This window comes from Podarcis muralis, chromosome 1 (genome assembly GCF_964188315.1).
Source record: "Podarcis muralis chromosome 1, rPodMur119.hap1.1, whole genome shotgun sequence".
In the NCBI taxonomy this organism is placed as follows: domain Eukaryota; kingdom Metazoa; phylum Chordata; class Lepidosauria; order Squamata; family Lacertidae; genus Podarcis; species Podarcis muralis.
The window spans coordinates 102,548,131-102,569,308 of NC_135655.1; the positions used below are offsets into that span (position 1 = coordinate 102,548,131).

At 42.2% G+C, this 21,178-nt stretch overlaps 1 protein-coding gene and 1 pseudogene across 1 annotated transcript; both read left to right on the plus strand.

Annotated features, from left to right (window-relative positions):
- The first annotated feature begins 353 nt into the window (after positions 1 to 353).
- Positions 354 to 19,431, plus strand: TNFAIP6 (TNF alpha induced protein 6). The gene is made up of 6 exons (XM_028745806.2): positions 354 to 542; positions 10,490 to 10,627; positions 12,400 to 12,561; positions 16,787 to 17,015; positions 18,241 to 18,281; positions 18,763 to 19,431. Exons 1-6 carry the CDS (start codon positions 449 to 451, stop codon positions 18,921 to 18,923), a joined length of 825 nt encoding a protein of 274 aa, XP_028601639.1. The 5' UTR covers positions 354 to 448; the 3' UTR covers positions 18,924 to 19,431.
- On the plus strand, positions 14,825 to 15,106 carry LOC114605056 (acyl-CoA-binding protein pseudogene; annotated as a pseudogene).
- Positions 19,432 to 21,178: the final 1,747 nt, after the last annotated feature.

Genomic DNA, 21,178 nt, shown 5'->3' on the forward strand with positions numbered 1-21,178 from the left:
AGTGGTGATGGTTATGGGAGGGAAAGAAGATAGTTAACAGGTAAAAAAAAATACAGTAAAAAGAGCAAAATTGTGTGAAGCAGATTGCCGTTTCAGTGTCAAAAGAAGGAGGTTCCAAAAAAAAAAAAGAAAAAAGATATTTAACTGTTCGAAAACAATATGTTTGCTTTGGCAAATGAGGAATTAAACCTTTACTTGGATGCTATAGACTTTGGAGACTCATGTAAGGGAAACGTAAAATGAGTCAGACTTACAAAAAAATCAGGGAAGTTTTAATGTGTGAGCAATACTACAGCATGTTCAATTGGAGCAGGCTTGCTGACCTCACAGATGAAAACACTATATAAGATCTGGCAGCCAGATGTTCCACTAGAAAGCCAGCAGCTGCTAGAAGGAGTCTTTCCAGACCCGCATCAACAGTGACTGCAAAATACTCTTAACAGAAGATATGATTGTGTTGATTTTTCTCTTTGCCTTGCTGTGGGATACAGCTGCTGGCTGGGGGTTCAAGGACGGAGTTCTACATAACTCTATCTGGCTAGGTAAGAGGTTTTTCATTTATTCGTTTTGTTTGTTCATTTGTTTCCATTTGCAAAGCCTTGGCTTCAGGGATACCCACAACATTTTCCAAATCGCTGCTTCAGTTGTCACGTCCCATTGATTTAAAGGCAGCATCTTGCTGCAGCCGAACAAGAATTCATTTGCATTGTTTTGGCTTAATTTTCTTTATTTTACTTTTTTAAAAAAAGTGGTGCAGACATTTCATTTGAGAAAAAGAATGCCTAGAAATATGAGCTGGGAGAATGATATTATCTGAAAGCTTGAGATGAATGGAAAACTAAACCTCTAGAGAATGTGTGTGTGAGAGAGAGAGAGAGCGAGAGAGAGAGAGAACTAAACAGAAACAGCTGTGCAAGATACATATCAGCCTTTGCCTTGTACATATATGAAATTCCTTGATGCTTCATATACAGATATTTTGGGAAATATACATTGTGAAAGAAGTGGTTTTTAAAAACATTTCAGAGCAGTTGTACTTCCCCGTTCTCTGTATCCCATTTTTGTTCTCCTGCTGTCTTTTGACTTTCTTATGTCTTACTCATTCTAGCATTCTCCTGCCTTTCCTCTTATTTCGGAACAGCTGAATTTTACTTAGGAAAATAAAGAATGGAGCCTGTTCAGTATGTCAGTAATGGTCACTCTAGACAGAACCAGAAATGAACAGAGAATTGGGATGGAGAGAACTTGACAAGGGGGGTGGAGTATTGTCAATAATAGCTCTGTGTCTTCTATAACATCTAGTTCCACTTTATACTGGCATAGAACAATAGATTTGCAGAGACCCCAAGGGTCATCTAGTCCAACCCCCTGCAATGCAGAAATCTTTTTTGCCACAAAATAAAATGCTGCCCCAAAAGTGACCTCAGGGCTGCATCCTTAGCCATGAAGCACACCGCTGGGTATATCCTCTAGCAGCTAACATAGAAACCCTAGAAAAAGTCTCATGTGGTCAAGATATTACTTACAAATGAAACAACAAAGGCTGCCATACAAAGGTCATTTAAACTTGGGCAGTCTTGTCCATTTAAACACAGCTGTTCTGCAAGAAATGTCTCCCCCCCCCCCCGGCTAAGGTGCAGGAAGGTCAAACTACAAGGCTTTACACCATGTGCTTCAAATGTGATGTCTGAGGGGGTGGAAGACACATTCAGGTACACGACTTGGGTATGTTTAGGAGTTGCCAGCGCGGCGCTCAGCCCAGCTCAGTTCAAAGGAGCTTATGATCAAGAAAGAGCACTAAGTGTTACAACCCAAGACCATGACAGATCCATTCTTTCCCCTCTGCGGTTTTTGTTAAAGAACAGGTCATTGAGCCTTTCCGTTACTTGCGTTTCAGTGGAACGCAATCCATTCCTGATTAAGACCGTTCTAAGGAGCACATTTGGACTTGCTGGAAACCACTTCCCAGAAATACATGCATGACATGTGGGTGGATTATGGACTTAAGGCACAGAGATCATATTTAAGCTATCTTTGACCTACCTGTTAGACCACTTCTCCATCTAGCTCAGGACTGTGTACACCAGGAATGAGGACCCTGTAGCCTTCCAAATATTGCTGGACTCCAACTCCCATGCTCAATGGCCAGGGATGATGGGATCTGTAGTCCCAACGAAAACAGAAGGGCCATAGGTTCCCCAACCCCTGCCTACATTAATGGGTGGCAGCTCTCCAGGATGTCAGGAAGTGACATTTGCTTTTATCCTAACCAACTTTTGATTGTTTATGGTGTATAGCTGCTTAACATAAAATTAGCTAGCCCTTTCAGAACCACTAGTAGAGTAATACCTAGGTCCTAACGATACTGGGTAGTATGCAAAGGAACAAAGACGTGCTGAAACCCCAACGAAATCAATATGCAGCATTGGAAGCTGAACGTCAGTGCACACTACTGTGGGGGAACTAGCAGGAACAGAGTACTTGCAGGATAGTTCCCTGTGTGCCTGTGTCAGTACTTGGAGAGGGGGAAAGCTCAGACTATAGACCAGGGTGTCTTAAGGGCTCAGAATATGGATCACGAGAGGTGCCCTGTGTTTTTAAGTCAGCACACCTCGCCTAATATGTGATGGAAATATAGTCAGAGGAGTGCAGAAAAATCCTGAATGTCAGCGTATCTTACTCATGAATTGTAAATGCGGCAGGGGGATGAGGAAGGCTCAATAAAACACTTGAGTGAAACAATACATTCCCAGCGCACAAACCAATATAGAGGCCTTAACTACACATGATGCTGGTTGTGAATTCGCATTGCAGTTTACTCTTTATTTCAGGGGTGGCCAACATGGTGCCGCCCTCCAGATGTTTTAGCTTACAGTTTCCATCAGCCTCAGCCTGCATGATGGAATGGTCAGTGGGATGCAGGGAGCTGTGGTCCACAACATCTGTTGGGTACTGCATTGGCGACTCCGGCTTTATTTAATTACAGGCACCGAGGAAGGGATGTGTTAATTGAGAACACAGCATGTGGGGCTTTACCATGCTGTCAACCACGGTCACAATGAAACTTTGTGCTGCACTTGGGCTTGGCAGTGCAGGGAGGCAAAGTTCCTATTTCTTTGTCTTGCAAGAGTCAAACATCTTCCTTGAGGGTAGCACTTGCATTGTGTGAAAAATCAGCATTTTCTTTAAAGTCAAACTGCACTATATTTTAGCTGGGGTTAACACATTCTTTTTCCTGAGGTGACATCCACACCACACAGCTGCTCAGAGATCTGTACTGGTTGTCCCATTTGCTTCTAGGCCAAGTTCAATATGTTACTATGAGCATATAAATCCCTTGACACAGAGGTTTTCAACCTTTTTGAGTCCATGGCTCCCTTGACCAACTACATTCTTTCTGCGGCACCCCTGTGGGGCTCAGGAGCCCATTTATGTCACCCCTTGCCTGCAGAGCTGGCAGCCTCTCACCCTTTTTCGAACGCTCTCCCTTTTGGAGTGTTCCTTCAGCTTAATCTCCTCTCCCCTCTCCTTGGGAGTCCTCTGGGCAGCTGCCACCACTGCCCCTGTTCTCTGAGCTGCCTCCCCCTGCCCCAAAGAGAAGCACGTCCTCACACTGCCCCACAGGGGCTTGGGAAGAGGATGCGCCCAGCCGTAGGGGCCCAACAGAAACTGACCAAAGGTGAATGTGAGGCCAGCACCTTACCTTGGGAGGTAGCAGTGGCAGCAGTGGGTACTGCAGCACCTGCATGGCGGAAAGGCTCCCCTTCAGCACTGGGCTCCCAGGCAGGCATTGCTCACAGCAAGCACAAGAAAGGCCAGTGCAGTGCCTGCCTACCTGCCTAGCCTCCCACTTGTCCTTCCATGCCCAACAGGAAGGGCTGGTGGACTGGCTGGCTGGGCTCCCTTGCCTGCTTGCTTGCTTGCTTGCTCCAAGGCCACCAGGTAACTCCAGGTAACTAGCACTCCCTGGCCAGCCCCAGAGGCACCATTCGCCTGTGGAGCTTGTAGCCAGGGATGCTGCAACAAACAACCGTGCAAGCCTTGGCAAGGCAGAGATGCTAGAGGGAGGGTGGGAGGCCAGAGTTGCCTGTGGCACCCCTGGACATCATTCAAGGCACCCCAGGGTGCCATGGCACACTGTTTGAAAACTACTGCCTTAACAGCTTGGGACCAGTTTATTTGTGAGATTGCCTTACCTTGTATGTGCCCGTTTGACTACTTTGATCTGCATAATGGTCACTGTTACAAGTGCCCCATGAGACTTGTTCCACATTTGCAAGAAATCAATCATTTAGCATGGCAGCACCTACACTTTTGAACTCCCTGCCTATAGTCATCAGACAGGTGCCTTCCCTGTATTCTTCTTGGCAAGTGCTTAATATTTGTTATTGTTCAGGCAACCCTATCCAGACGTTCAGAAGTGATATGTATTTTATCACTTTTTAGCTACTGTTGATTTTAACTATGCTTTGAATGATTTAAATACTGGCTTTCATTTTTTAAATTAAAAATGTTTTATTTTATATTTTTTGCAAACTACTTAGAGGTTTTTCTCCTATCAAGGAGTACATGCATTTTGGTTACACGAATTAATAAATATTCCACATACGGTACTTCAGAGTGTGATCCCTCTGCCCTGCTGCTTAGGGGAGGATCCTCCTGATCATTCTAGTGGATGTCTGCCCTGAAGTCCTGCTCTGATAACAACACTGTGTGTTGGCACTAAAAGGAATAGGCCATGCAGCACAAGGTCCTGGTGGTTGTCAGGCTGTATGTATATGTATGCATTCCAGTTGTTTATAGTTCACTTTTTCCAAAGGCTCAAAGTGGGTAAGCAGAAGTAAAACCAAAGACCCAGGAATAAAACAAAACAGCAAATCAACACTGTTGAAAGCAAGTAAACCAAAACCAAAAATAGCCTAACTGAAAAATGGATCAATTGAAAGTGAACAGAAACTATATATTGTACGCCCTGTGTGCAATTTCTTACCAATAACTTCTCCAGCAGATTATTCCAGAGCTGAGCAGCAGTAATAAATACCATACTCCTTGGAACTACCATCTTAATCCAATAACATAGTGGAATAGAAAGCAAGGGATACTGCTGATACGGTTTGATATAGGGGAAATGTGGGAGACCTGAGTTGGGATGAATGAATCTGTCAGTTTTTGTGTCTTTCAGATTCCCGTTTTTTCCCCATCTTAAATTCCGTTCACCACATTTCCACATGGAAATTCAGTTTAGTTTGAATTTCTCCCAATAAACACATTTTTGCAAGCAGTTTTTGTATGTTATCCCAATTTAAGCTACAAGGCAGTGGTGGTGTTTCTGAGCTACCCACCTCTGGTGCCCCTGATAGAATAAGGGTTTAAATTTCTGTTGTGGAAAAACTCAATGTCCAAGGCTTAATTCGTTTACACAGCCCTCCCTCCTGTAAGCATAAATATTTCTAAGTGCACAGATGGGCTTGCAATCTGCATGGAACATTTGAGAAAAGTTTCGTCCAGGACTCCCAGGGATAATTATTTCCTGAGCCCTCTGCCATTTGAGGGGACAGCTTTTTACAGCTATTGTAATAGCGTCCAGCTGGCGGATTTCCTGCTTTTTGGTGTCAGCACTAATCCCCTCATTTCTCCAATGCAAATGCATGCAACTCAACTCCATGGTACAGTCAAAAAATCATAGAAAGGATTCTAGAGGACAATGCAAGAATCTCAGCTAAAGCATCCATGACAGATGGTCATACAACTTCTGCTTGAAGACTTCCAATGAAGGGTCCACCGCCATTACAATGTCTGCACCTCTCTGGGTAGTTATAGAAACTGGTCTATATTGATGAGCTAAGGATGCTCATGAAATGAAACTGGCCTATGAGTCCTTAGGCAGCTTTCAAAGGGGTCAAGTGTGGCTCAAGAATATTTAGAGAAATGAGATGAAAAGAAGCAGAGACTGTTGCGTGCATGTACAAGGGAAGGAAATAACACTCATTACCTTCTCAATTACTCAGTAGGGAGGAGGAGGAGTTTGGATTTGATATCCCGCTTTATCACTACCCGAAGGAGTCTCAAAGCGGCTAACAATCTCCTTTCCCTTCCTCCCCCACAACAAACACTCTGTGAGGTGAGTGGGGCTGAGAGACTTCAGAGAAATGTGACTAGGCCAAGGTCACCCAGCAGCTGCAGGTGGAGGAGCGGAGACGCGAACCCGGTTCACCAGATTACGAGTCTACCACTCTTAAACACTAGGGCAGAGGAAGAAGAGAAAAATGGAGCATCAGCACAGCATGCAAAGTCCCCATCATATGGACTTGTACTAAGACAAGCCTTCTGGGACATGATATATAATGAACTGGAAAAGGTCTTTAAACAATATTTTTATTAAAAAACCAGAGGCGTTTTTACTGGGTATAATAGAAGAAATTCCTTTAAAAAAACATAACTATATTTATGTATGCTACTACGACTGCAAGGACACTTTTAGCACAGAAATGGAAGCAGCAGGAACTTCCAACTTTGGAAGGATGGCAGACTAAAATGATTGAATATGCAGAACTGGCAAAGCTGACAGGGAAGATTCAAAACCAGCGTGATGAGCTGTTTGAAAAGGACGAGTAAATTTATACAATATATGAAAGAACATTGTAAATATCTGCAAACGTTTGCAGGTCTTACTTAAAATATTTTGTAATGTTGATATGTGGAACTGGTTTACAAATACTGTATGGAAGTAAATTTCTTTAAGGATAAAAAGAAGGTAAATCGGGTGAGATAGGAATGCTAAGACGAAAGGGTATACCTATGAAAGCCAGGGAGTGGGGGGGGGGGGAGTTGATGCTCAGGATGAGCAAAGATGTAAGTGATGTTATGATTTCGTTGGTATGTGACAAAGTATAAAATTTAATAAAAATTATGTTAAAAAAAAGTCCCCATCATATACAGCAAGGGCAGTGCTATATTTCTAGAAAAAGAGGTGACAAAACTCACCACTGAACACCACCCTCGTTCTCTTTAATTGGGAACGGTGACCACTGGTTGTGGCTTTTTATTTACTCAAAACATCTTAATCCTACCCTTCAACTAAAAATAACACCTCAAGGAGTTTGCAAATATTAATAATAAGACAGCCCCTGCCCCCAAGTTTATAATCTAAAAAAGCATGGCACAAAAGGAAAGGAGATGAGTGGGAATGAGAGGAAAAGCAAACTCAGGCACTTTCTCGGTTACAGAGTTATTGTAATGACCATCTGGAATGGAAAGATTTCAAGGAACAAAAAGTTGCTGGTCTTTCAGTAGAGCCGATGGGAATTGGAGTCCCACAACATCTGGAGGGACCATTTTTGGTATATACAGTGGATTTTTAATTCAAAAACTGAGGAGAGAAGGCGGAGTACAGATGCTGAAAGCCTGTCCATACCAATAAAATGATTTTTACAAGAGAGCAAGAGAGATGGAAGTTTCTGATTACTCTCAATAGATCTAGACCACCCACAGGAGCAGGTCAGAAAGACTGACTGCTGTAGTTTCTGTAGCAACTGCAAATAAAATCCCAAAGAAGACTATCAGGAACAGCTTGTCCATTCTAAAATATATAATTTTTGGTTTGGTTTGGTTTTAAGATTGAAAAACCTACATTCTCTTATTGACTTTTGAACAATGATACACCAATAAAATATTATTATAACAATACCCACAAGAACATACTAACAAAACTACCCTGTGTTGCATCCAGGAACTTCCCGAAAGAAATTAAATGTGGAAAGCAACCATTTCCCCCTAATTATCACTGCCTTCCTAGCAATACTTCTGAGCTTTTAATAAGCTTTTCTACTAGATTACATGATGTATATTCAGATCTTTGCCATGTGACTATTTTTGTTAACTGACTTTCTTTTCTACCATCTCCTATTCTCGCAGGGTGTTTTATACCAGTTGCGTACCAGGGGCTCTTGTCTTGTTGCTTCGTTTTGTTTATCTGTGATTTATGCTGAATGATTATTTCATTCCCTGCATTGTTCCAAGAGAGCAGCATGACACTGATGGGCCTTTCCAGGCACATTTGGTCTCCTGGGAGGACCACGCAGCGGTTTACTGCTGTAGGTAGCCAAACGACATCAGGCAAATGTCTCTCTTGTGAAATAGCAACTCTTTAACAACAACTATACATCTAGCTGTAGTTGCTAATTAACAGGGATTCCTTCCTCCAACTAGGACAGCTATTGCAGGTCCTTTGTTGTGGGGAAGATGACAGTTGCTGTCCCAGGAGCTCCCTCTGATGGGGGTGAAAGGGGGCATGTGCCCTGGGAAATAGGTTAGGGGCGTGGCAAACAGCATCACGTGTGTGTGTGTGTGTGTGTGTGTGTGTGTGTGTGCAACGTAGGACAAACTTGGCACAAACTTATTCATCCAGCAGAAGTAGAGAAATCTCTGTCCTTGGCTGCCATGAGTAAAATGCTAGCCAGCAAAAGTGACAAAACTCCAAGGTCCTTCTATTTGCAAATGCACTGGGTTATCCCTCGCTTTACGTTTTCAATTCATACATAACAAAATTGAATGAATTTTCCTTAAGCACAGGAGAGGTATGGGGCGTACTGGAATCTGCCTGTTCATTTTTTGAATACATGGACTTTATGATTCTCGCTGCCAGGAAAAATCACATCCCCCACTTCCAGTTTCGTAGATTCGTTGGCTCAGGAATATTTGTTGCAATAAACATTTGCTGAAATTTGTTGTCGTTAGCCAAGTTGGAAGAACTTAAGAAGATGGGGGGGGGGTATAATAACCTGACCTTTCTGCCAAAAAAAAAGAAAAGAAAAAGGTTTTTCATACCACATCATCCAGTCTTTGTGGGGGTCTAGGCAGGGGACTTGTCCTGTACTAATATTATAATCAGTGTTCGTGGGGTGAATCAGTGTTGGCAAAATTACTCAACAGTGACAATTCAGTGTTAAAGGCCTTCATTAAATCAAAGTTGCTGGATACTGTTTAGTTCCCTCCCTTTCAGCCCCCCTCTGTTACCTGTTTTTTCTGTGTCAACACATTTTTATATGCAACAATAACATCCAACAGATTTTTAAAAAAAGATGTTGGTTTCAAGTTGTGAAACTCTCATTATTACGCTGACTGCAAATGTCCCAAATCCCTATTCTACTTGGGCTACAGTCCTATGCATGCCTCATTTGGGAACAAGTTCTGATTAATTTTCCAAGCCAGCTTCCACAGATTAGCACAGGCATTCATAATTTTGTTACCAGTTTGTCTTTCTGTAACCATTTCCTCTAATAGCTGTAGAACTTGCACTTTGGCATCTTACAATTTGTTTCTGCAACCTCCGCAAGCAGCAGAGATGAAATAGTAGAGATAACAAATAAATATTGGTGTGATGTTGCCTGTTGGTTAGAAATCATGAACAAAACCTGGTGGCCGATCCTGTTTTGCAGAACAAGTACAAACCAGAGTTGCCCAGTTTAAACAGTGTGGCAAAGAATGGTTTACCTCAAATTAGAAAAGGGAGGAAGGAACATTCTATCCTAAAGCTCCTTGAAGGCTCATTCAAATAATGCCAAACCACCGTTTAGGCCAGGGATGAGGAACCTGTGACCCTCCAGATAGTGCTGGACTCCTGCTGTCATAATCCTCTATTTTTGCTAGCCGAAGCTGGTGGGATTTGGAATCCAACAGCACCTGAAGGACCACAGATTCTCCATACCTGGTTTTAGGCATTGCATCTGAACTAGCCAAAGAACCACATGTGGGACCTGACTGGGCATAAAATGTGGACACATTGTGACCGAGAGGGCCAAATCTTAGTAAAGGGCAGGCATGGGAAGAAAGGATGAACTGGGAACTTAAGCATGGATGAATAGGTAGACAGCCATAGGCATGACCAGTAGAATAAGTGAGGAAGACCCAAAAGATCCAGGAACTCAGCAGTAAAGCATTTAACTTTGAGAATTTAGTTGCCAGCCTAATTTCAATTTTAAACTAGCTTGAGACTTGTTTGCATTCAATTTAACTGTTATTGGCTCCCCCCTAGCAAATTTTGGAGCCATGAGAGTGTGTGTGTGTGTGTGTGTGTGTGTGTGAGAGAGAGAGAGAGAGAGAGAGAGAGAGAGAGAGAGAGAGAGATGTTGCTGTGGATTAAATTTTTAAGGAATCCCTAGCCCCTTCTCAATCTACAGTCCCCAAGGCTCTTTGATTAAAAGCTATGTCAGGCTTGAAGCTAGTTTCTGTACATAATGTTCATGTGCTCTAAAGCCGTCTGTGGACGCTAAAATTAATGTTACTTGCTGTCAGAAGAGCAATGGCAGAATTCCCTCACTGACACCCAGAGAAGATTTGATAGATTGCTCATGTTCGCATTACAAGGAACAGCATCCTGGGCTAAACTGTCGGCGGCCGTGAAGAGTAGGACACCTGCTAGATTCCTCAAAACTTTGTTTCCTTTGTTTTAAAAAGAAAAAGATCACTGTTTGTTGCTTTGGCTTCACAGAACGAGCGGCAGGAGTGTACCATAGAGAAGCAAGGTCTGGAAAATACCAGCTCACATATGCAGAAGCAAAAGCAGTGTGTCAGTATGAAGGAGGGCATCTAGCCACATACCAGCAGCTGGAGGCTGCAAGGAAAATAGGTATGAGCACGCAATATATGGGATCATTTGGCAGTCCGGTCCAGCAGGAATTCTCCTGCATGCCACAAAGTCCCCCAAAGTGAAGAAGAGCTACATAAAACCACTGGGCTTTTAGTGAGGAAACTTCCTACTGTGGCATTCCTGTGCTGACTGTGGCTGATGGGAGTTGTAGTCCAAAACATCTAGAAGGCAAGAGATAGGGGAAAGCTGCCCAGAGTGCGTTTTGTCCTTTGATGTTCACACAAACTGCCCGCACTGTTGATTGTTCAATGATTGAGTCTGATTTCAGTTCACTCATCTGTTTCCTTTTCTGTTAAAAACACATCTGTACGAACAATGCTGTTTGTTACAGAAATTGACATGTAAGTAATACCGAAGATGAAAGTTTAAGAACCCTATGGACATGGATTGAAATCAGTTTGGTTTTATTAATCTCCATTACAGTGGTACCTCGGCTTACATACGTTTCAGGTTACATACGCTTCAGGTTACAGACACCGCTAACCCAGAAATAGTACCTCGAGTTAAGAACTTTGCTTCAGAATGAAAACAGAAATCGGGAGGCGGCAGTGCAGCGGCAGCAGGAGGCCCCATTAGCTAAAATGGTGCTTCAGGTTAAGAACAGTTTCAGGTTAAGAACGGACCTCCGGAACGAATTAAGTACGTAAGCAGAGGTAGCACTGTATATCAAGGCTGCCCACTATCTGCAATGTGCTACTTGGCTGTAGGTCATAGCTAATTCAATGGGACTTACATCCAAGGGGGAAAGGTATGTGCAGCACAATCCTATACAATGTCTACTCTGAAATAAGCCCCATTGAGTCCCATGGAACTTGCTCCCAAGTTAATGGGTACAGGAATGGAGTAAAAGGGATAATTGTTGGAGCTGCTATTCACAACTGATGTGTGAGCTCAAGAATCAATTAATATAAATGGCTTCAATGAAATGAAATGTGCACAACCCCACACAGCATGTGAAGAGGCCTAGAAAGATGCAATCTGGCGACAAAGCAAGCAACCAAAATGATTAATTGCCAGACCATTTGATAAATGAGTACAGTGTGTGATAAATGGCCCTATCACACACTTCTGACTCTTTTGCTAACTCCTCCACCTAGAAAGTTATCACTCTAAGTTGTAGTACAATTTTCTATATCTCAGGACACACCTGGGACATGTCAGCCTCTCAATTTTAGGCTGAGATGCTTATTTCATAGAGCTGAAACTCTCCCAGACTTGTCAGCACTAAAGTAGTCTTAAGCAAGATGGTAATAGGCTGTTTTTCTCTACATCTCTACATCCACGGCTTCTATTTGAACTAGTGTGATGAGTGATATTAACCTGGAGAGTACCTAAAGATAATGCCAGGCAACAGAGATGCAACAGAGGTAACTGCCTTAGGGAGTGAATGCCCGAATTTCAGTAACTCAGTGACTTACACTAGTCCGACATCTTTAAAAAGCAGTTCTAAGACTAAGATCTAGTAAGCATCTGCATCCAATTGTTGTTTATTAGTTTAAAGTGAAAACAGCCCTTTCCATTGTTAAAAAAGATGACACATTTTCTAATAAAATAAAATAAATGAAGCATACACGAGGCATTTTCTGTGCCCAGGGTGGAAATTGTTTCACTTGCTTGGCTTAATTCAATTTAAACGAACTGTGTGTCAATTACATTTTTGGCAACAAGAACAAAAGGTCATCAATCTGAAGTACAGTGTTTCCATCTTAAGCCAGCACTGGGCGTACATGACATGTCCTTCCATCCCCCAGGGTTTCATATGTGTGCGGCTGGCTGGTTAGCGAAAGGAAGAGTTGGCTATCCCATTGTCAAACCTGGAAGCAACTGTGGCTTTGGAAAGACTGGGATTGTGGACTACGGCTTTCGGCTCAACAGGAGCGAGAAGTGGGATGCTTACTGCTTCAACCCTAATGGTGAGTGTGCAACAAACAACATTTTCGTAGTCAAAATAAAAAAATAATAATTATCCAGTAGCACCTTAGAGACGAACTAAGTTTGTTCTGGGTTTAAGCTTTTGTGTGCATGCGATTGCAAATCTGTGTGCTTTTTAATACTCTCAAGAGAAATTCCAGAGCCAGTACTTGATTGCTCCTTTCTAGTGGGCCCCATTACATATTACATAATCCAAGGAACTCCATAGCAATGTAGCACCTATTTCATAATCCGCTGGCGGTATTTTATGGAGCGGGGAGCCGCCCTAAATCACCTGCTTCTTTTCCAAGTCAGCGGGGTTTTCCTTCCCCTGTGGTTAGCATAAATGTTCTGATTAGCAGAAAAACAAGTGCCCAGAGATTTGTGGATTTAAGCTTCTTATATTCAGGGCTGTGGTTGATAAATTTCCCTCTCCCCCCCCCCCCCCCGGGTTCGTCTGTAGGGACAAAGGGATGGAAATATCTGTTCAATACCCAACTTTTCATTGAAGTATATACTTTCTAGTTCTTAATTCAGCCTCCCTGAAATTCTAAGAGGCAAATTGTTGTTTTTATTTTGCAAATAAAGCTAACTGAAGATAAGGACACTTCTGGGCAACAACTTTCCCAGTAATGGTAGTATCATTATCATTATCATTATCATCATCACCATCATAAATTTTATTTATACTCCGCCCTCCCTGGCCGAGACCAGACTTGGGGCAGCTAACACCAAATATATAATATATTAAAAACACAAAATCAAACGATTAGTTTAAAATACAATTTGAAATCACATTTAAAATCAAAATAAAATTAATTTTTAAACAAAATTAAAAGTTCAGTGGATAGTACCTTGAAGACCAGCTACCTGCTAGCATGGGGATTTTGTGCCAGAGTGTCTAATCATACAGTTCTGAGTGGTTGCACACTAAGGATGGAACATCATATTATTCAGGAATTAAACTTCAGTAATTAAGCGGGAAATAAATAAGAACAAAAGATCCACAACAAGGATCTACTGCCAAAAATTACATCCCGTGTTGAGTTTTCCCATGTATCTTGTTGGATCACTTGCCCGCCTATTGAGAGATCATGATGGTATGTCTTGCTAGAAGCTACCAATGTTGTGGCGGAAATGGACAGAAAATATACAGTGTGGTGATGTCACATGGTCAAGGACCCTACACATTTCAGCAGCAGCTCCATATTGGGGATGATATTGTTCTCCAACAATGGCTCACTAAAAGTCACCCAGCTGGCACAGAAATAAAGTAGGATTTAAAACAAGGTACAAGTTAAAACAAGGTACAAGGTGCCAATTAAATCTGCATCACTAATCTGCTGCTTTGACCACTCCTTTCCCTTCCAAAAGCTCAGGGCAGACTTTGTGCAGTTTCCTATCGATGACAGCATCCTGGAGACCTCCGAAATCTTGGTGAACATCCCTTCATTTGCCAAATTTACTTCTTGAAAAGGAATTATGAGGAAAACAGCTGCTTGCGCAGGCAGGGCAAGTCCCCAGGCAGCATCAGTCCCAGAGTCCAGCAACGTCCAGGCTTACTTCTCTGCTCTCGCCAAGGCCTTGTTTTCTGCAGGCAGTGGCGTCAACTCTAAAATGACTGACATAGCCCTATGCTTGATTTTCAGGGAAGCCCAATGCTTTCTGGCTAGCCTCCCAAACAGGCCTGAGGGACTCTCTGCTTTTCCTGTAATTGCTTCTGTTATTTGGCCTCCGGCTGAGTACCCACAGCACTTCATTCTAGAATCAACAGAGACTGAGTACAGTGGTACCTCGGGTTACATATGCTTCAGGTTACATACGCTTCAGGTTACACACTCCACTAAGCCAGAAATAGTGCTTCAGGTTAAGAACTTTGTTTCAGGATAAGAACAGAAATCGTGCTCCGGCAGCGCGGTGGCAGCAGGAGGCCCCATTAGCTAAAGTGGTGCTTCAGATTAAGAACAGTTTCAGGTTAAGTACGGACCTCCGGAATGAATGAAGTACTTAACCCGAGGTACCACTGTACTTCTGCTGAGGGGCTTATTGACACTTCCTCTTGTCCCACTGGGGAAACCGCTCTTTAGTGCTCAGTCAGAGCAAACTTCTTTTTATATGGATTTGCATTTGCTCCGATTTAGCCCTAAAAAGCAGGTTTTCTCTGAGAAAGGAGTGAGGCAGATAGACTCTGGGGCAAGAGACTGCAATGGGCACAGTTCAGCCTTTTGTTGCATCAGGAGGGGGTCGCTGCGCGCTTCTGCAACCATGGCATAGGCAGAGTTTGCAAAAGCTGCAGAAGAAGTCAAGAAGCTGAAGACCCAACCAACAGATCAAGAAGTGCTGGATATCTACAGCCATTACAAGCTGGCCACAGTTGGAGATGTAAATACAGACCGTCCTGGGATGCTTGATTTCAAAGGCAAGGCCAAGTGGGATGCCTGGAATTCCTTGAAAGGAATGTCCAAAGAAGATGCAATGAAAGCATATATTTAAAAAGTGGAAGAGCTGAAGGAAAAATATGGAATGCAATAAACCCCTTCCTGCATGCCTTTAAATGGAATAATGCCTTATTCTACTATCTTAAACTGTGTTACACAGTATGGTAGTGCCACTTTCCATAATTAACAGCTGTGTAAATTTACTTCTAATGGTTTGTAGAATAAACACTACCAAATTCAGAAGAATGGGGGGGGGGGAGAGAAAGAGTGAGGCAAGGGGGGAAACTGCTCAGACTTAGACTCGTGCTTTCTATGCACAAGACAAGTGGAAATGTGGACAAGCGCAAAGTCTAGATCTGTTGCACGCTCTTCTTCGCCCCTGAAAAGCATTTCTTGAGAATGAAATGATGACAAAGGGGCAGTAAAAAAGAAAAACAGTATCAAGGACAAAGCTTTATTGTTCTGTGCTACTTACTTTTATTTATGTTTTTAATCCTATGAGTAACAAGGTCAAATTATGTCTGCTGAATTATACCATTGGAGACGGTGTGCTGGAATTTAAGTGGTTTGGGTTTGGAGAACATGTGGAAGATGCTTGCCTGGCAGTGTCAGAAGAAGATTCCAAAATGATTGTTTGTTTTTTAAATGAACATGCATTCATGTGCCTATAAATACAGTAAATGCAGTCTTAAACCCCAAGTATATTGCTTTTCCTTTAACAGTGCTGGAATGTTTCATAGTGCATTTTATACTATAGCTCACCATCAAAAACAGCATGGTTTTCTGGTGCAGGAAACATTTTCTTTCCTTTTGCCATTTTGTAAATGCCATCATTGCAGCAACCAGGTTCACGTGTTTAGTACATGAAGCGCTATGGTGACTAGCACTCTCTGAGAAATGGTGGGGGGAAACCACACTTTGCAGTTATCAATGTGAAGTCAAAACAAAAAGCTGTGTGAATAAGCAGCTGAGTAACCTCTCAGGGGAGGAGAAACCCTCACAGATGTTGAACATGTCAGGGAAAAGAGGGAGAGGCAACCTTCATTCTTAGAATTCAGATTAGTCAGCCTCTCTGTGCCTCCTGTTTGGCTGTCTCCTCTGAGAGGCAAGCTAGATCTTTTTCAAATGTATTGTTTGGGTGGTGAGCATCATTATCAAACCAAGTTGTTGACCTTGGCTGGTTTACATCTGTTCCTTTCATTCGGGAGGTGGGAATCTTCGTACTTTGTAAGTGATATTATTCAACTTGGAGGCAATAGCCAAACTTCCACTGTGGGGATAAAAACAATGCAGGATTGTTTTAGCCTACATTCGATGCATTTAAAGCACATTCAACACACATGTAAAAAGCACAAACTACAATTCTCAGGACTTACTCTTTCAGCTTCAACCCAACTCAACCTGCAACGAGGGTCTAATACTGTGGGGAAACACTGTAGGGTTGTCATAAACCACTCTGCAACTAAACTTTCATTCTAAAGGGGCTACAGACTTTTTTCTTCATTTAAAAAAATGAAAGCTCAAAGTTGGGGCTCCCTGCTGGCTCCGAGTCTAGTAGAGCAGTACTCTTTATATCCTTCTCTTTGTACCCTGGTGAGCATTCTCCCTTAAATACTAGAAACACAATACAATAAGATTATATGGATTATAAGATTATATGCCATCACATTACAGTGATGGCAGGTGCCAGTATTAATTTTGGTTACCTGTGTCTCGCCGCAAGTCTTCTCTGACATTGTGACAGCCCAATTCAAAAGGCAAATTCCCTCTTGTTTTATTTCTCTCCTAGGAAAAGCCTGCGGTGGAATCTTCACAGATTCAAAGCACATCTTTAAAACCCCTGGCTACCCAAAGGAATATGAAAACGATCAAACTTGTTATTGGCATATAAGGGTGAAATACGGCCAACGGATTCAAATTCAGTTTCTCGACTTTGATCTTGAAGACGATACAGCGTGCATGGCTGATTACTTAGAAATATACGACAGCTATGATGACGTAAATGGTTTTGTTGGCAGGTAAAACAATTTCCACCTTTCTTAACATATTACACCATACAGGGGCGTGGAAACTTCATCCAGGAAATAAAAAGACTACCACCACATTTTATGCTCATTTAAACCACATGGCTTCCCATCCTGGTAATTATAATTTGTTAGAGGTGCCTGGAATTGTAGCTTTCTGAAAATTAAACTACACTTCCCAGGTTTTGCCGGGGGAAAGCCACATGCTATAAACATACAATGTAGATACGACACACATCTATTATTTGGATATGTTTATCCCACCCAGTCTCAGAGGTTCTGAACAATAACATAATTTATTTACACAAACAGCGAACTAAGAAGTGTTAATAACCACACACTTTTTCCAACTTCCCCCCACTCCTTGGTTTCTCGCCCTTTTAGATCCAATCCAGGAATCCTTCCAAACTCATTCATTGGAAGTATGTTGCAATTCCCAGTCAATCCCCACCCATTCCCCAACTCTGCAATTCCTCCAAAATATTAGAGCAGAGAGAAAACTCATCTCAGCTCATTTGTGGTCTCTTGCTTCTCATTCAAGTGCAGTTCTTGGACTTCCCATCAATGGGGGATTTCCTCTCAATACAAATAATACCAGATTCAGACGAGTGATTCGCCCCAGGACCACAGCATGGGGAAACAGGTCTAAAACCCTACTCCATGCTTGCTCCGATCTCCTTATCAGCCCTCCCAGCTGACACAATTTGCATGTCTAAAAGCATGCAATCATCTATCAGTTGGCCTTCAGTTACTAAAATGTTGATATTTCAGATAACCAGTTTTCCATCAACCATGCAAACAGAATTGCGCATGGCAAAGGGAGATTATCATCATGGTTAATACATTCAAAAGAAGCAAAGTTTTGTGTTATGTGTATAGGCCACTGGCCTTTTCGTTCCTTCATGTTAAATCCCAGTCCCTGAAAAGGTTCCTATTTGTGCCAAACATGACAAATCTGTTGAGAAGTATCCAAAATCAGTTGAGGACTTCAGCCACTTTGCAAATTACCATTGTTGTGGCATATGAGTTACTTCTATGTGATTATCTTACCTGATGTCTTCTACACATCATAATGGTGGCATCCTTCACAATAGATCACCCAGTGTAAGTTCAAGCTGATATTGGTCTGGCAAAGGCTTAGGTAGCCACTGCAGCAAGTGTGTTACTGAATTTTGGCTTGCCTATATTTAACCAGTAAATCAACTGTCATGTTTTTCAGGTATTGTGGAGACGAACTTCCAGAAAATGTAATCAGCACAGGTAATATTATACACATGCACACCTCCACACAACCATGGACTAAGACAATAACAGTTACTTCTCAGACTCTTAAGAAGTACTGCACAACAGAACATTCCATCCAGAGAGGTCGTCACAAAGGCCAATTCACAGAAGCAGAATGGTTGAAGTATTATAAACCTCTGCATTACTTCCTAGGGCAGGGATGGAGAACCTGTGATGGACTAAAAATCCCATCTTCCCTGGCCTTTGGGACTGATGGGAGTTGGAAGTCCAATAACATCACAAAGACAACAGGTTTCCCATTCCTGTCCTACTCACATACTGAGTGGCATTTATTATCTTTGACAGTGTTTCTGAGTGCACTTAAGAGAAAAATGCTACCATGTGTTTTGGCAGAAAGAATGAGAAATTCAAAAATTCTTTGAAGTTTTATTGGGGGGGTAGGTGTTTCCTCAATAGAAGTACCGTAATTTTTCTCTTTCTCTGTTTCTCGTCCTAGGTAATGTAATGACACTGAAGTTTTTGTCCGATGCTTCAGTAACGGCAGGAGGCTTTCAGATTAAATACATTGCTTTAGATACACCCAAAAAGAGTGATGGGAAAAATACAACTACCCAAGACAACAAAAATTACTTAGCTGGAAGATTTGGCATTGTATAAAAGAACATTGACATGAAAGAAGAATTTGCCTTGGATGTTTATTAAAGACATTCCCCTATTCCCAAGCACCTACTTGATGTTCCTCCCAGTGGATCCTATTCGCCATAATTTCCTGTTACCTCCTCCCAATGTGATCTCTCTTTTTTGCTGATCTTCAGTGATCCATACAACCTCAGTGATACACACCCCTTTGGACTGATGCTTCTCACCATCATGTGATTCCTCCCTTGACTTTATCTGCTTCTCTACCCGTCACCATAAATGGGTTAAAAAGCCTGTTGTTTTTGTTTCAAGTTTTTAGCTAAAGTTCCAAGGGGCCATGCAATTGTGTGCAAATAAGTCCCCTTCCTGCTTCACAGCTGCTCAGTGATAGCCACTTTGAATTGTAAGCAGTGATCATTTTCTTGAGCCAAAAAGATGAAGAAATATTTACTCATAGACCCTATAATCATTGTACTACATTTGATGTATTATTGAGATTTCTAAATATATATTTATCAAACTTCAAGAGCCATGTTTTTCACTTTTTTTGGGGGGGGGAGGCCACTCTGTTTCCAAATTAAATTTAAAATTAAGGCAATTTATTTACTTAATTAATATGATGATGGAATCCTGACTCCATTTTCAGGTTTACAAGTTCCTTCGCAATCAGCAGAACGCCACTGAACTCAGACTACAGACTAATATTCACAGATTAAGTGGAAGATGAAACAATCAAACCAGATTAAATTGTCAGTGATGTCTGAACTGGCCAACAAAACTACAGGTTCTAGTTCAGGAAAGTCAAGAATGGGACTCAGCAAAGGCCTCAGAATAGATAATTAAAAACCAGTCTTCTGGAACCTGAAAAGTCATAGCTCAGTGGTAGAATCTATAAGGGCAGCATCCAACTAATGTGTCCCATCAGTGCAAGGATTTACACATGTGCAATGGAACACTCGGCTGCACCCTCCTCAAATCAGACTTTCACAAATTCTGGCAGACACACTGACCAACACTGACTGCCTCACATTCCACGGCATATCTCCTCCTCCTCCAGATGTGCCCTGATAAGGACACCAGTTGCTGGGGAGATACCTCTTTCCTAAGCAGAAGTTTTAGACACGCCTCAAGGATGTGCTTCAAGGCCATACTTCAAGGCTCATTTCAAGTTTGGCAATACACCAACAAACATCTGTTCTAGGGTTTTTCCCAACGCTGTGGAGCTGATTTGGGGAGCTTGTGGAATACACATGTAAATCCATGTGCTGATGAGACACAGCAGTTGGATAGTAGCCTATGCTTCACACACATTAAGCCAATCCTTGGCATCTGTCTGCAAAGGCCAAGGAAAGACCCGTCTGAAATCTTGGGCAACTGTCAGTACTGATGATTCTGAGCTAGATGAGCCCATGGTCAGTCTAAGGTAGGGCTGCCATATGTCTGGAATTTCACAGACATAGCAACCCATGTCAGAAGTGTCAAATTTTGCCGAATTTCCTCAAAAAAAAAAAAGTCAAAAACTTCATTTTCTTCCCCTTGATATTTCCAAAAAAGCTCAACAACTTTTGTGTCCAGATTTTCACTTTTTAAAATATGGCAACCCTTGTATGAGACAACTTTTTGTATTCCTGCCAAGAACTTAAAACTGCGAGAAGCAATCTCCTTCATCATTGGTACAAAGGCTACTTAATGGGATGGGCAAAGTAGAAGTTATGGAGTTGCACAATAATATATCAAAGAATAAAGGCACATCTGTATCCCGGCAGGGGCAGGGAGAAGAACAGCTGGGAAGGGGAGTTGCCGTAGAAAAGCAGATGGGAAAAAAGGTTAAACACTCGGTCCTACCCACATCATTTTTCCAGTCCAAATTGCCTCTTTTGCTGAGCTGCTTTTCATTGGAAAGAACTGCCACTGGAGATTAAATACAAGGATATTCTTATGTAGCCTGTGATATGATCCTCTGCCATCCTGCTACAAGAACCGAATCTATAGATAGACGCTACTAATCTCTGCCATCTAGTGGTCTCAGTGAATCCCCTCTATTCCTAGTTCCTCTGGTGATTGATGTTGCATAGAGGGGAACAGAACTGCAGCCCTACTCAGAGATTTCAGTGCCTAGGATCACAAATAGGCACAGGTTATTTTGTATGCCTCTGCCAGCCTAGCAGTTACAGCTGCAACCTTGCAAACAATTTGGTATTAATAAGCGCTGGGCTTATTTATGTTCTAGCAGTTCAGAATCCCCACAGACACACAATTATGCAAAGGTCCCA

Excerpts from the sequence above, each read along its gene's own strand:
- TNFAIP6 (XM_028745806.2), top strand. The coding sequence starts at position 449 with ATGATTGTGTTGATTTTTCTCTTTGCCTTGCTGTGGGATACAGCTGCT. Across the intron at positions 12,562-16,786 it reads TTACTGCTTCAACCCTAATG|GAAAAGCCTGCGGTGGAATC; the intron begins GTGAGTGTGCAA and ends TTTCTCTCCTAG. Across the intron at positions 18,282-18,762 it reads AGAAAATGTAATCAGCACAG|GTAATGTAATGACACTGAAG; the intron begins GTAATATTATAC and ends TTCTCGTCCTAG.